Raw genomic sequence first — 11,740 nt, 5'->3', positions numbered from 1 at the left:
TCCAACTCTTTATATATTATTCATGAAATTAGGGAATTAGGTTACCGACCTAATTACCTAACAATTCAAAAGTGTAACGTGATGTTTCTGCAGCGCGTGCACTTTTGATTTATTTGCCGTATTTCGCAATGTTCGTTTATGCAATACATGCATTTCGGCTGAAACGTCTTTTAGCGTTTCAACATGTTTTGTCCTACATAACATCCCTCCCCCCTTGATAAAAGAAAACGCCTCGTTTTCACTAAATTCTTATCCTAAATACATTTAGTTTTCCCGTGTACAATTTTTTATTATAATCGTTTTCTTAATTTTATAATTGTTCTATACTATGTCTACGTATTAGTGAGGGTATGGTAGGTATCGATGGTTTACAGTGTGATGATAATCTGGGCGAGATTTCACTCATTTCGCTTTCTATAGTGGATAATGACGATCTTTGTTGAGATATTTTTGTTTTTTGTTCGAGAATCTGTCGTACATCGAAGTGTCTTAAGTTCTTTATTTTTCTTAATAAAAATATTACTATTATTATTATAATTATAATTACTATGCCACTAGGTGCGGTAGTATAAACTAATTGTTTATAATTTCTAAATGTATCAGAATTTTCTAATTCTTTTTGCGTTTGTGTCAATTCTTTACTTAAATCCGTTAATTCTGTTGGATTTTGAATAATTTTTTTAATTTTTAATCGCGGTATGATATTATTTCTAGTTTCTATTTGTTCTTTTGCGATGGTTATGTTATATTCCGGTATGTATGTTTCTATTGTTTTATCTTCTATTATTCCCTGTGATTGTATTATTATTTCGTTTAATATTAATTTGCATTGTTCCTTAAATTTTATTATTCCCGTATTTTTAATTTTGGTGTTATAATTTTTCTCTTTACATTGGATATATATATTTTGTTCATTCCGGGTAGAATATAACCATGCATTTTTTTCCTTCAATGCGATCACTACTGTGTGGTTAGCAAGAATATATTTTGTATTACATTTCACCGTTTTTTCTAAAGTTACGTATAGATGGACCTCGCATGGTGAGTCCGCTTGAATTTTATATATCGGATTCCCCTGTCCACAAATATAATGATCGCTTATTTTCTTACAATTTTGTAAGTCGTTATCTCTTATAATTAAGTATGAATTCGTTTCCTTATTAATCGCAATTTTGTTATAAGTGATTTCGGTCCATGCAAATGTGTCGTTTTTCGTGTGTACTGGTAATGGAAGAACGTTTATTATATCGTAAGTAGGATATGTTATTAATGGTATATTTAATATTGTAAAAATATTTCCTTTTTGATAATATGCACTTAATGTTATAAATTTTTCAATTTCTAGCCAGTTTTTCGTTGAGATTCTAAACGGAAAATGTGAGTTCTGCGGTACTCGAATTGCCGCTTCTTTTATTTGTGAAATGATATTATCAATAGGTGTTATTTGTATAGGTAAGTATCCCTGTTTAATATTATTCAAATATGTTATAATATCGTTTTGGTCTTGTACCAAGTTATTCAAAGCTGCGTCAAGTAATGTAAAGTGTTCGTCTAAATATTGTTGTGAAACAAGTCGTGTTTGTAAGTCGCTTACTTGTGTCAATCGGTCCCATATTGTTTTTTCATTCTTTTGTATGGTTTTCTCTAATTCTTCTAAATGTCCTATTGTTGCATTTAGTATTTTTAATTGATTTGTTGTTACATGCTTTAATGTTTCTTGTTTGTTTTCTAATAGTTGAAGTTGTTCGTTTATGATTTTTTCATCGTTTGCGTCCATTGTACCGAAAAGAGATTTGGCTATCATACCTATTCCGTCTATTAAGCCGCGTCGGCGATTTGGTATTATTGAGTGTATTTCGTAAATTCGGTTCAGTATTAGTCGTGTTCGATTCAGTCGTGTTTTTACTATATCGTACAAATTATTACAGGTCTTTCCAGTATTTGATGTGAATCCTTGTACATCACAAATTTTTTTCGTATTTTCGAGGTATTCCTCTAACTGGTCTCGTCGCAAGTCTAATGTTTTTAAATTTACTTTTATAACTATTTTCCAGGTAGACGTGATTTGGTATAACTGACCTTGTTTGTCGAAATATATGCCCGGTGTATGTGTAAACTTTTGGATTTCGTACGGCGCTTTTTCTTGTGTATCATTCGCCATGAACCCGATGCTCTTTATCAGGATGAGCGTTCTGTAATTAGATCGTGGGTGTTGCTTTTAGCAATCTGATGCTTTGCTTTACGTAGCAGAAATGTTTTCTTTTGAATGCGTATATTTTTAGTTTCTTTCCATCCGTTACCTTGTACGGACTCGTTAAAGAAAAGAGATAATATGTCGTTGTGTCACGAATGTGTTATTACTTGCCCCGTGGTAATGTTATTTTTATTTTATATTGTTTGTGTTAATGTGAGAATATATATATATATTTAATTATGTGTGTGGTGCTTTTATAGTATAGATGTGCTAGTTGTGGGGTCCGCATTTATGGTTCCGCCCATAAATACTTATTACTCGACTTTTCTCCGATGGAGATAATCTCCATTCCCGGCAGGCCGGAAGTTTTTCCGCCTGTCGGTCGTGGTCGATGCTTGATGAGCTATCCAGAAAGATGTGTACCGATCTTAGACATTTCATTGTTTTCTCGTCTGTCTCATGTGGCCGCGGAAATGCCGGACAAACTAATTACGGTATGGCCAATTCTATCATGAAAAGAATTTGCGAGAAGAGAGTACAGGACGGATTCCCTGGGATGGCTATTCAATGGGGCGCGGTGGGTGATGTCGGTCTCGTTGCTGACATGGTAGAGGACAATAAGGAATTAGTTATTGGCGGTACGTTACAGCAGAGAATATTGTCCTGCCTGCAGTCGCTGGATGCTTTCTTGGTGCAAAGTCGACCTATCGTAGGTAGTATGGTCGTGGCAGAGAAGGGGACGGGTCTAAGCGGAACGATGAACATTTTGGAAACCGTTGCCAATATTATGGGTAATCGTTTCGTTATGCATAAAACATATTTGTTGAGTGTGACGACTTTTATATTTCCTATTTATGTTCCTTAGTCGCTGTAGCATTTACTTAAAACTTATTTACTATCGACATGTTTATCTTGATAGATGACATCAGAATCGAGAAAATACACGTTGTGAACTTTCGCAAAATGCGTTGTAATAAAAAATATATCCGTAACATGTTATCTATGATCAATTGAACAAATTTTAAAGATAAGCTAAAAACGCTCATTTTGCGTCAGTAATCAGAAAATGGATATACAATTAAAATAACAATTTTACATGGTAAATAGATAGGCTGCATTTGTCATTAATTTTGCAGTTTAGTATTTCATAGATAATCTCTGGCTTCTTAAGGGGGTATAACACCTTTGCGTAAGAAATTTTTCCTCTTTTTCATTAATTTTTTTCACATCTAAGGAATAGAGTAATCAAAAAACGGGTTTGAGGGTTGATTTTATTATAGTTTCTAGTTATAAAATATATTTTTTTTATTAGAAAATACTTTAAAGAGCGTCCTGTAGATGGCGCCAAAGATGACCCTTTGCGCTATGCCGGTCTAATCGGTGTGCAGGATTCCGGCTGACTGGTATGACATAGAACAAAAATTCAAAACACCTCATATTCTCTGATAAATTTGCCTTGGAAGTACGTAGGATTTTTCAAAAATATTAATTTTTGTGGAATTTACACCAATTTGAAGAAAAGTATACAAATATTCACTGAAAAATCGTTATAAAACTGGTTCCCCCCCAAAAACTAACAATCCTATTAAAAAACGGCTACGTACTTCTATAAAACATTTAATTTGGCATAGAATAAACTTTGTTTGAAGTCAATCCGATGTAAATTGTAGGAGCTACGCTGCACACCAATTTGAAAAATGGTGTTTTACAGAAATTGCGTTTAAAGTTTTGCAACGAGAAAACATGTAATTATTAGGAGCTCACCGTTAATCTGCAATGCCTGCACCATACAGTTGACCTTCTACATTCATATACTCGTCATCTGCGGCCTTCCGAGCTGATGTCTGCTGCCTACGAGCTTCTTGAGCTTCCTTAGTCATGGCGCGTTCAGCTGCGCGGATCCGGCGTTCGTCTGTTTCAACGCAGAAATTGTAGCAAGTAGATCCAATTATTAAATCTAATACTTGCATAATTTCCATTATGCTGTGCAAACCATCGTTAAAATTGCAAACAGCAATATTTGCGGCAATATCAACGATTGCTTTGCTGCTATGAACAGTTTTTGGTGCTATTGCCCACAGCACAGAATTAAAGCTCTCGTTGCTGTTTTGGGTAAACCCGCCAACACAGCGGGACAGCAATTCGTCTCGACTCAGTTCTTCGTAAATTGGCTGAATAGCTTTAAAAACTTCACTATTCAAAGCTGGTTTGTGTTGGTACTCATGTAATTCATTGTGCGCTTTCGCCTGCTGCCAAGAGCACCAAGAGTTTTCTCCGACTGGGCAACGGTCGTGCTGCGGTTCGCTGTCCGTGGAAATCTTGTGAAATAAAGTCGCCCATATTTCTTGTCTCATATCTTCTATGGAATTAGGATTTCTGCGAATAGCTAGACCATAGTATATTGTCAACTCGTCGATCAGTTTGCCTGTTAATTTGCCTCTGCCGCCAAGACCTCTTACATTTTTTTTCAAATTTCGTAATCTCGTGCCCATACGTTTTTGAATGTGATCTATACATTCTTTTTTACAAACATTCAAATCATCATAAGGTTTCGAATCTAAAATGCCTTTGAATGTTTTGCTGTCCCCGTCTCCGATATAATGAGAATATTTTAAATTGTGCAATTCTTCGGACCGCTGAAACATTTCTACGACTGCGTCTACTTCCATCTTTCCCGACGAACCTTCGTGATTTCTTTCGCAGTTTGCTTCGTGATTTGCAGCCCATTCTTCATATTCGCTTGTTTCTTGCTTTCCGTTCCACAAACTGCAGGCCTTACAAAATTTAGATTTCACTGCAATGTCGATGATTTTTCCCGTGCACCACCCTATTAGTGATACGACACCGAACAAAGACGAGAATCCCCTCTTCCTCCAGGTCCCGTCACCAGAAACTGTTATCCCGTCTATCTGTCCTCTTTCCAATGACATCTTCTTTTCTTTTGCAGCTGCTCGTTTTGTTGATGTTTCACATACAGCATTAGTGGCAACACGAATGTTTGAAATTATTTTATCATAAAAAGACTGATACACTGGTATCGGCAAACACATAAATGCACAAAATTTTTTAATTCCATTGATTCCTATACCGAGTAATCTCATTGTAAATACCAAACGGCGATTTATGTCGTAAGCATGATTGTTTATAAGTGGGCTAGAATTAATATATTTTGGCAGGCACTTTTCACAAATAACAGCAATTTTGAAACCTAGACCGCGACAACTGGATTCTTCAAACTTGATGTTCGAGCCACATGTTTTGCAAACAATTAATTGCGAAATGCTTGTAAAAACGGTAACAAAATTAATGAAACGATACCCAAAAGTATTGTTCACGTGTATCTCGTAATCGTCCGCACTCGTTTTAAGTTTTTTCGCCGACGTGCTTACACTTTCAGTTTCGCCTTCTAAAGAATACCTATTTAAAGGCTTCCTTCTATTTATTGAACTTCGAATTGCACGTGCAGTACTTGCTCTACTCCCTTTTTTATTTGCATATATTCTTTTGTTCGACATTATTACAACAATGTTACGACGTTTCAATTCAATTTGAAAAGCCGAAGCCGGTGGTACAACGGACACTGTTCGGAGTAAACACACAATTCCGGCATGAAATAAAGTATTATATGACAGGAATATACTGTTTTCTGTTGAAATGGTCACAAACGACATCTACAGTACTATACTAAACTATCAGGAACCTTCAACTACTCGAGAGTTGAAGTAGAAAGGTAGAATACTCGGAGAGCGCTCCGAGGCTCTCTCCGCGCGCTATGGCGCCGCGTACAAAAATGGTTATTTCGTACATGAAAGAGTTCCAGATCGACTTTAGGCGAATAAAATTATATTCTAGACATTCCAAAGTATCATTTAAGCAAAAAAAAAAAATCTGAATTTTTTGACCCTCAAAGGTGTTATAACCCCTTAATATAATAGAAAAATGTCGATGGTATTTTACAAATTTACGCAATCATGTGTTTTATTTTATGAACATATCTTTTTCTTTGAATATATTTTACAAAAATATTGTGAGTTATTTCTCACTCTTGACATTATTATTCATGATAATAGTGGCGAGAAACCAAAGTCTTTAATTATTTCGTCTTTGCTAACACAGGGTTGAAAGATATAAGAATGGTTGGACGTCGCACCGCACTATCGGAAATCGGCATGGATTCGATGATGGCAGTCGAGATCAAACAAACATTAGAGAGAGAATTCGATGTTCATCTTACTGCACAGGACATTCGGAATCTCACTATCGAAAAGCTTTGCAAAATGGCTGACACAGATAAGTCTTTGGAAAAGGAATCTAACCGAAACGAACCTAATGTCGATATGGAAGGAATAAAATCGCTACTTTGGCTACCGGAAAATTTAACTATTGTTCCGGATATTTGTTTGGAACTGTCCACAAAGCATGAGACGGACAGAGAAAGAGTATTTCTTATACCTGGAATTGAAGGTTGTGGAAGCGTATTTAATTGGTTGGCTCCAAAAATCAAAGCTCCCGCGACGTGTTTGCAGCATGGTGCAAATAACATCTCTACGTGCGAATCAGTGTTGCAGTCGGCTGTCACGTTATTACCTGTACGTAGCAATATAATGGCGAAATATAATTACATACATGATAATCTATTGTGTTGAGAAGAAGACTTGTAATCGTATCATCTAAATTAAAAAAAACTATTTAAAATAGGGAATTTCGTATATTTGTTTTCAAGCATGTTCTAACAAGAATGAAGAATTCTAAAAATTTCGTATTAATTGGATATTCATATGGATCAGTAATTTGTATTAAGTTGGCAAGACTGTTGGAGGCCAAAAGTTTCACAGGACGATTAATTTTAATCGATGGCACACCTGAACAGATGAAAACTATGAAAGAACAATACTTTCCTTTCACCACTATTCAGGAGTTTCAGAATAATGTTCTTCTAGGTCTTATGGATTTATTTTATTCAATTGACAGTACAATGGTAGGTTTTTAAAGAAAATATTTTAGGTTGTGATATAATTTACACAATAATTAATACACCACAATTGTTAACAGATTCGTTTGGAATTGTCCAAGCATGACACGTGGGAGCAAAAGTTGGATGCTTTTATCGGATGTATTCCAGATGAATTTTCCCATATTCATTTTGAAAGTTACAGAATTTACGCCACATCAATTTACAAGCATCTACTTGCTCTTGATGAGTACGATACGTCTTCATTGCCGCTGCTAAAATCACCTATACTCTTGCTAAAACCCACAGTTTTGTCTATGCATTATCGCCAGGATGATTATGACTTAAGCAAGGTAATCTTAATATACAGACGCATATCAAGAAGGTATACATTTTCAGAAACTGTTTGACAGCATATTTATTATAATATTTGACATAATATTTATTTAGGTGACTAAAGGTAGCGCACAAATTCATTACGTGGAGGGTAATCATTTCACGATGTTGAAAAACGATGAAATTGCGGCTGCTATTAACGGAGATATCATCATAAATAAATGATCTTAACAAAATGTATGATCTTTTATATAATCTTTTTGCGAGAAAATTATTAATATATTATTTTTCTTTGGGAGTGGTTATAATTTATTTATTTGTTTATAATTTGTTAATATTTGTTTATATTGTTTATAATATGTTAATATTGTTTATATTGTTTATAACATCAGATTTTTTGTTAACTACTAATTCTTCCGCCTAGCTATCAGTACTATTAAATTGTGCTTAAAAAATAGGATATTTTAGGTTGACAATTAATTTGATAAAAGACTAAAATTACTAAATTTTATCTCGTAAAATAATCATTCTTCTTAAAATTAAACGTAATAATGTACTTTCTTTGAAAATTCAAGTCAAATTCTTTAGATTTTTATATATTGAAATGTTTGTATCTCTGTTTCCTAAAAGATTTTTTAAAAAAACCTGATTTTCTGTAATTACCGAAAAACACTATCCATTATTTTCAAAATATCACAAGTTTTAAAAATATTGTGAATGTGTCATCAAACTTTTAAGACTCGTAATATTTTGAAAAAAATGAAAAATGTCTCTTAGTAATTACAGAAAATTCGGGTTTTCAAAAAGAATTATAAAATTACAAAAATATAGATACAAATATTTTAATATATAAAAATCTAAAGAATTTGACTTAAATTATCGAAGAAAGTACATGTTATATTTAGCGTTAAAAATATGATTATTTTGAGAGATAAAATTTAGTAATTTTAGAGTTTCATAAAATAAATCGTCAACCTGAAATATCCTATTTTTTATGCACAATTTAATAGTACTGATAGCTAGACGGAAGAATTAGTAGTTAACAAAAAATCTGATGTTAAAATAGAAGATAAGACGTAAGCGTCGTAATCGTAGACGCTAATGAAAAGTAAAATAGAGAAAAACGTAAATGTAAGGTCTTAACTATAGGTCGCTAATAGTCTTTCATGACTTACGTTTACGTTTTTCTCTGCTTTTATGTCTACGACTATAACGCTTACGTCTCGTTCATCTGCCTTAAGAGAATGCCGGAGTGAGCGACGAACTTGATATACGTCGATAACGTAGACCGATCGTCAAAAAATAGAAAACGTTATCTTCATTTACCGACGATATCGAATTTATATATACATATGTATTTATAGAATAAAGACGATCGTCAAATAGGCGCTAACATGATACTGCTATCATCCTTTCACAGATGTTATGTAAGTGTTACGTCCTGTGCAGACATGAGTCATGCACTCTATCTTTGCCTCCTCTGTCGGGAAACAACAAACAATTCCGAATCGTAAGACCGTTTTTCGTCTTTCCCCAATAAAAATTCCGACTAAAATTCCGAAATAACCCTGGGAAATACAGCACTAAAACTCCTTAATCCGCAAAGTAAACTTCGCCGGACCTTATCCTTGGGATCAAAAGGAACCGCTGGACAACAAAAAATTATGTCCGTTACATTTTCTAACTTATGTTATCCGGTTCCGCCTCATCTGCTAATTCCCTAACCACCTTAAAAATCCTCCAATAACCTTCTCTTTTGAAATGTATGATTTTCTCCACCCACAACCCCAGCCAAGAAGATTTCCTTAACACTGTCTACTTACTTACTACTGGATACAACAGTCCCCATACCATTTTCTCTGACGAATCCAACAACCTAGGACCCCCCAAATTTCCACATCTTCCCTACCAAACCATTTCCAGTTGATATCGTATATAACCGCGACTCCGCGCACCGCGGGTCACTTATACTTATACACTTATACACCACTAAGGAAGAATCCAAGTACCCTAAGAGTTCAGCTACTCAACTCTCTGTGCTTATTGCTGTATTCATCGTGCGATCGTCCGCAACCCTCACACACAAATACCAGGTTCTATTCAAACGAGGATCGAAGGGGGCCCAACTGAGAAATCCAGCAATAGTTACTCTCTCCTCCAAATCGCACATCAACAGTAAGTTATAATTTTGTTACTCGTTTTGTTCCCCTCAATATCAAAACTTTAACTCAGGGTAGCTCGCGTACAATATTTAGTGTCCCGGATTACGCACAGGTAGCTACCTAGACTTCTGGATCAGCAAAAACCTACCACCCTTCCCACCCCACTTGGCGGTTTTCCTTTTTTTTCTTCTCAAAATCTGCCTCTTCGTCCAGCACCTCCACCTATTCCTCCATCTTCCCCCACGACCTACTTTCCACCCTCTTCACCTCCCAATGATCCTGAACATTAATGCTCAACTTCACCCAGAAGTCCACACACACACACACACAAACACACACACACGCGCGTACTTTGTCTCCGTGCTAGTAGTTAATAAAAATTGTAACAACCCCGCGAGGAAAATAAATGTAATCGTCAAGAATTATCTAAATTCTAATTCAAATTATATCACAATTTCTTTTCGAATCCTTCCCTTTTCCCCCTTCATTTCTCTTATCCGCTCTCGGTCCGTCCGCGATAAAGAGATTCAGTTCTCTGATCGAAAAAGGACCACTCGTCGTACGTCGATACACGTGTAAAGCGATCCTTCTGGTCGCTGACTCGTAACTCGATCTGCTAGTACGATCGAGGCCTTACGTCGTGTTGCGTTCTCTACCAGGACGTAACGTCCCGACGTAACATAAGTGTGTGTGCTACGTTGTCATTTCAATTTTCTTACACATAGACGTTACATAAGTGTGAATGTCACGTTGCCGATATTCGCATTCTCTCCAAAACAAACTTTTGCTGCTTTCTGATGAATTATTCAAACCGCTTGTATACTGGATGCATCAAAGAAAAAGTTTTTAGAAAAGAGAGTTGTAGGCGCAAGTGTAGTTTGCGAATAATATTTTGAAGAATACGTTACCTATTATTTGAGACTTCAATATAATTAGCAACGGTAATTTGAGATATTTTTTTATTTCGCACTAACCAATGTTACACTTCATTTTCGCAAGTAATTTTACCATATAAATTGGACCAGTTAGTAAACTATAATTATTGAAAAATGAAATCAGTGTCATGATAGCAGTAATTTCACATTATTTTTATCCTTGAAAGAGGAATGCCCTATTTCATTTATGCATGTATCTTTACTATGCAAAAGCATTTTTAATTTGGTCAAGTCAACACAAATTAAAATTTGTTGGGAAATGTTGTTCACGTGATACCGAATACTTTTGCAAAACTATTGTTTTGTGCTTATTGGACCAAAGTAAAATTCATTTTGCATTGTAAAATTACATGCGAAAATGAAGCAGCATATCCAAAAATATGAGACAAAAACGATAAGGAACGATTATTATCACGACATCGAATCTTTCTGCAAAGTTTACTTCCTTGTATCTGCGTCAAATTAAAAACCCATTTGCATGTTGAAAGTACGTGTGAAAGTGATGTGGAGCATCCTACAATATGAGACAAAAACAATAATGAACAGGTACTATCACGAAATCGAATCTTTCTGCAAAGTTTACTTCCTTGTATCTGCGTCAAATTAAAAACCCATTTGCATGTTGAAAGTACGTGTGAAAGTGATGTGGAGCATCCTACAATATGAGACAAAAACAATAATGAACAGGTACTATCACGAAATCGAATCTTTCTGCAAAGTTTACTTCCTTGTATCTGCGTCAAATTAAAAACCCATTTGCATGTTGAAAGTACGTGTGAAAGTGATGTGGAGCATCCTACAATATGAGACAAAAACAATAATGAACAGGTACTATCACGAAATCGAATCTTTCTGCAAAGTTTACTTCTTTCTATCTACGTCGAATTAAAAATCTTTTTACGAAAATACGTATGAAAATGAAGCGGAGCATCCATCAATATGTGACGAAAACGATAACGCACAATTACTATGCAACTGACGGTCGCAGCTGTCAGTCTCAGGACCGTTGAGATTATAAATAGCGCATCTACGTAAAAAGTATGTTGAATAAAATTTGTTTCCAAAAGACATCACACCTATATGATAGTAACTGTGCATTATCGTTTTCGTCTCATATTGATGGATGCTCCGCTTCATTTTCGCAGGTACTTTCACGCAAAAG

General features: G+C 35.1%; 3 protein-coding genes across 4 annotated transcripts; 1 reads left to right on the top strand and 2 right to left on the bottom strand.

The window, feature by feature from the left end:
• Positions 1–275: 275 nt before the first annotated feature.
• Positions 276–2,572, bottom strand: LOC116845677. The gene is made up of 2 exons (XM_032818675.1): positions 886–2,572; positions 276–785 (listed from the first exon to the last, which is right to left on the bottom strand). The coding sequence occupies exons 1-2, from the start codon at positions 2,159–2,161 to the stop codon at positions 781–783; spliced, it is 1,281 nt and encodes a 426-aa protein (XP_032674566.1). The 5' UTR covers positions 2,162–2,572; the 3' UTR covers positions 276–780.
• Positions 2,571–7,721, top strand: LOC116845676 (fatty acid synthase-like). The gene is made up of 5 exons (XM_032818674.1): positions 2,571–2,985; positions 6,311–6,783; positions 6,918–7,172; positions 7,247–7,498; positions 7,596–7,721. Exons 1-5 carry the CDS (start codon positions 2,586–2,588, stop codon positions 7,704–7,706), a joined length of 1,491 nt encoding a protein of 496 aa, XP_032674565.1. The 5' UTR covers positions 2,571–2,585; the 3' UTR covers positions 7,707–7,721.
• On the bottom strand, positions 3,366–6,112 carry LOC116845675. Of its 2 annotated transcripts, none has more exons than XM_032818673.1 (2): positions 3,959–6,112; positions 3,366–3,590 (listed from the first exon to the last, which is right to left on the bottom strand). In XM_032818673.1, exon 1 carries the CDS (start codon positions 5,863–5,865, stop codon positions 3,961–3,963), a length of 1,905 nt encoding a protein of 634 aa, XP_032674564.1. In that variant the 5' UTR covers positions 5,866–6,112; the 3' UTR covers positions 3,366–3,590; positions 3,959–3,960. The 2 variants fall into 2 exon arrangements, with proteins under 2 accessions (XP_032674564.1, XP_032674563.1); XM_032818672.1 differs by having other exon boundaries at positions 3,366–3,594; positions 3,959–6,111.
• Positions 7,722–11,740: the final 4,019 nt, after the last annotated feature.

The sequence above is a fragment of the Odontomachus brunneus genome, unplaced genomic scaffold (genome assembly GCF_010583005.1).
Source record: "Odontomachus brunneus isolate Ranch 3 - 2012 unplaced genomic scaffold, Obru_v1 Obru_scaffold_055, whole genome shotgun sequence".
Classification (NCBI taxonomy): Eukaryota; Metazoa; Arthropoda; class Insecta; order Hymenoptera; family Formicidae; genus Odontomachus; species Odontomachus brunneus.
The sequence above is the reverse complement of the archived record's forward strand: the minus strand, read 5'-3'. Positions and strand labels throughout refer to the sequence as shown.

Excerpts from the sequence above, each read along its gene's own strand:
- LOC116845677 (XM_032818675.1), bottom strand. The coding sequence starts at position 2,161 with ATGGCGAATGATACACAAGAAAAAGCGCCGTACGAAATCCAAAAGTTT.
- LOC116845676 (XM_032818674.1), top strand. The coding sequence starts at position 2,586 with ATGCTTGATGAGCTATCCAGAAAGATGTGTACCGATCTTAGACATTTC. Across the intron at positions 6,784-6,917 it reads CGGCTGTCACGTTATTACCT|CATGTTCTAACAAGAATGAA; the intron begins GTACGTAGCAAT and ends TTTGTTTTCAAG. Across the intron at positions 7,499-7,595 it reads ATGATTATGACTTAAGCAAG|GTGACTAAAGGTAGCGCACA; the intron begins GTAATCTTAATA and ends ATATTTATTTAG.
- LOC116845675 (XM_032818673.1), bottom strand. The coding sequence starts at position 5,865 with ATGTCGTTTGTGACCATTTCAACAGAAAACAGTATATTCCTGTCATAT.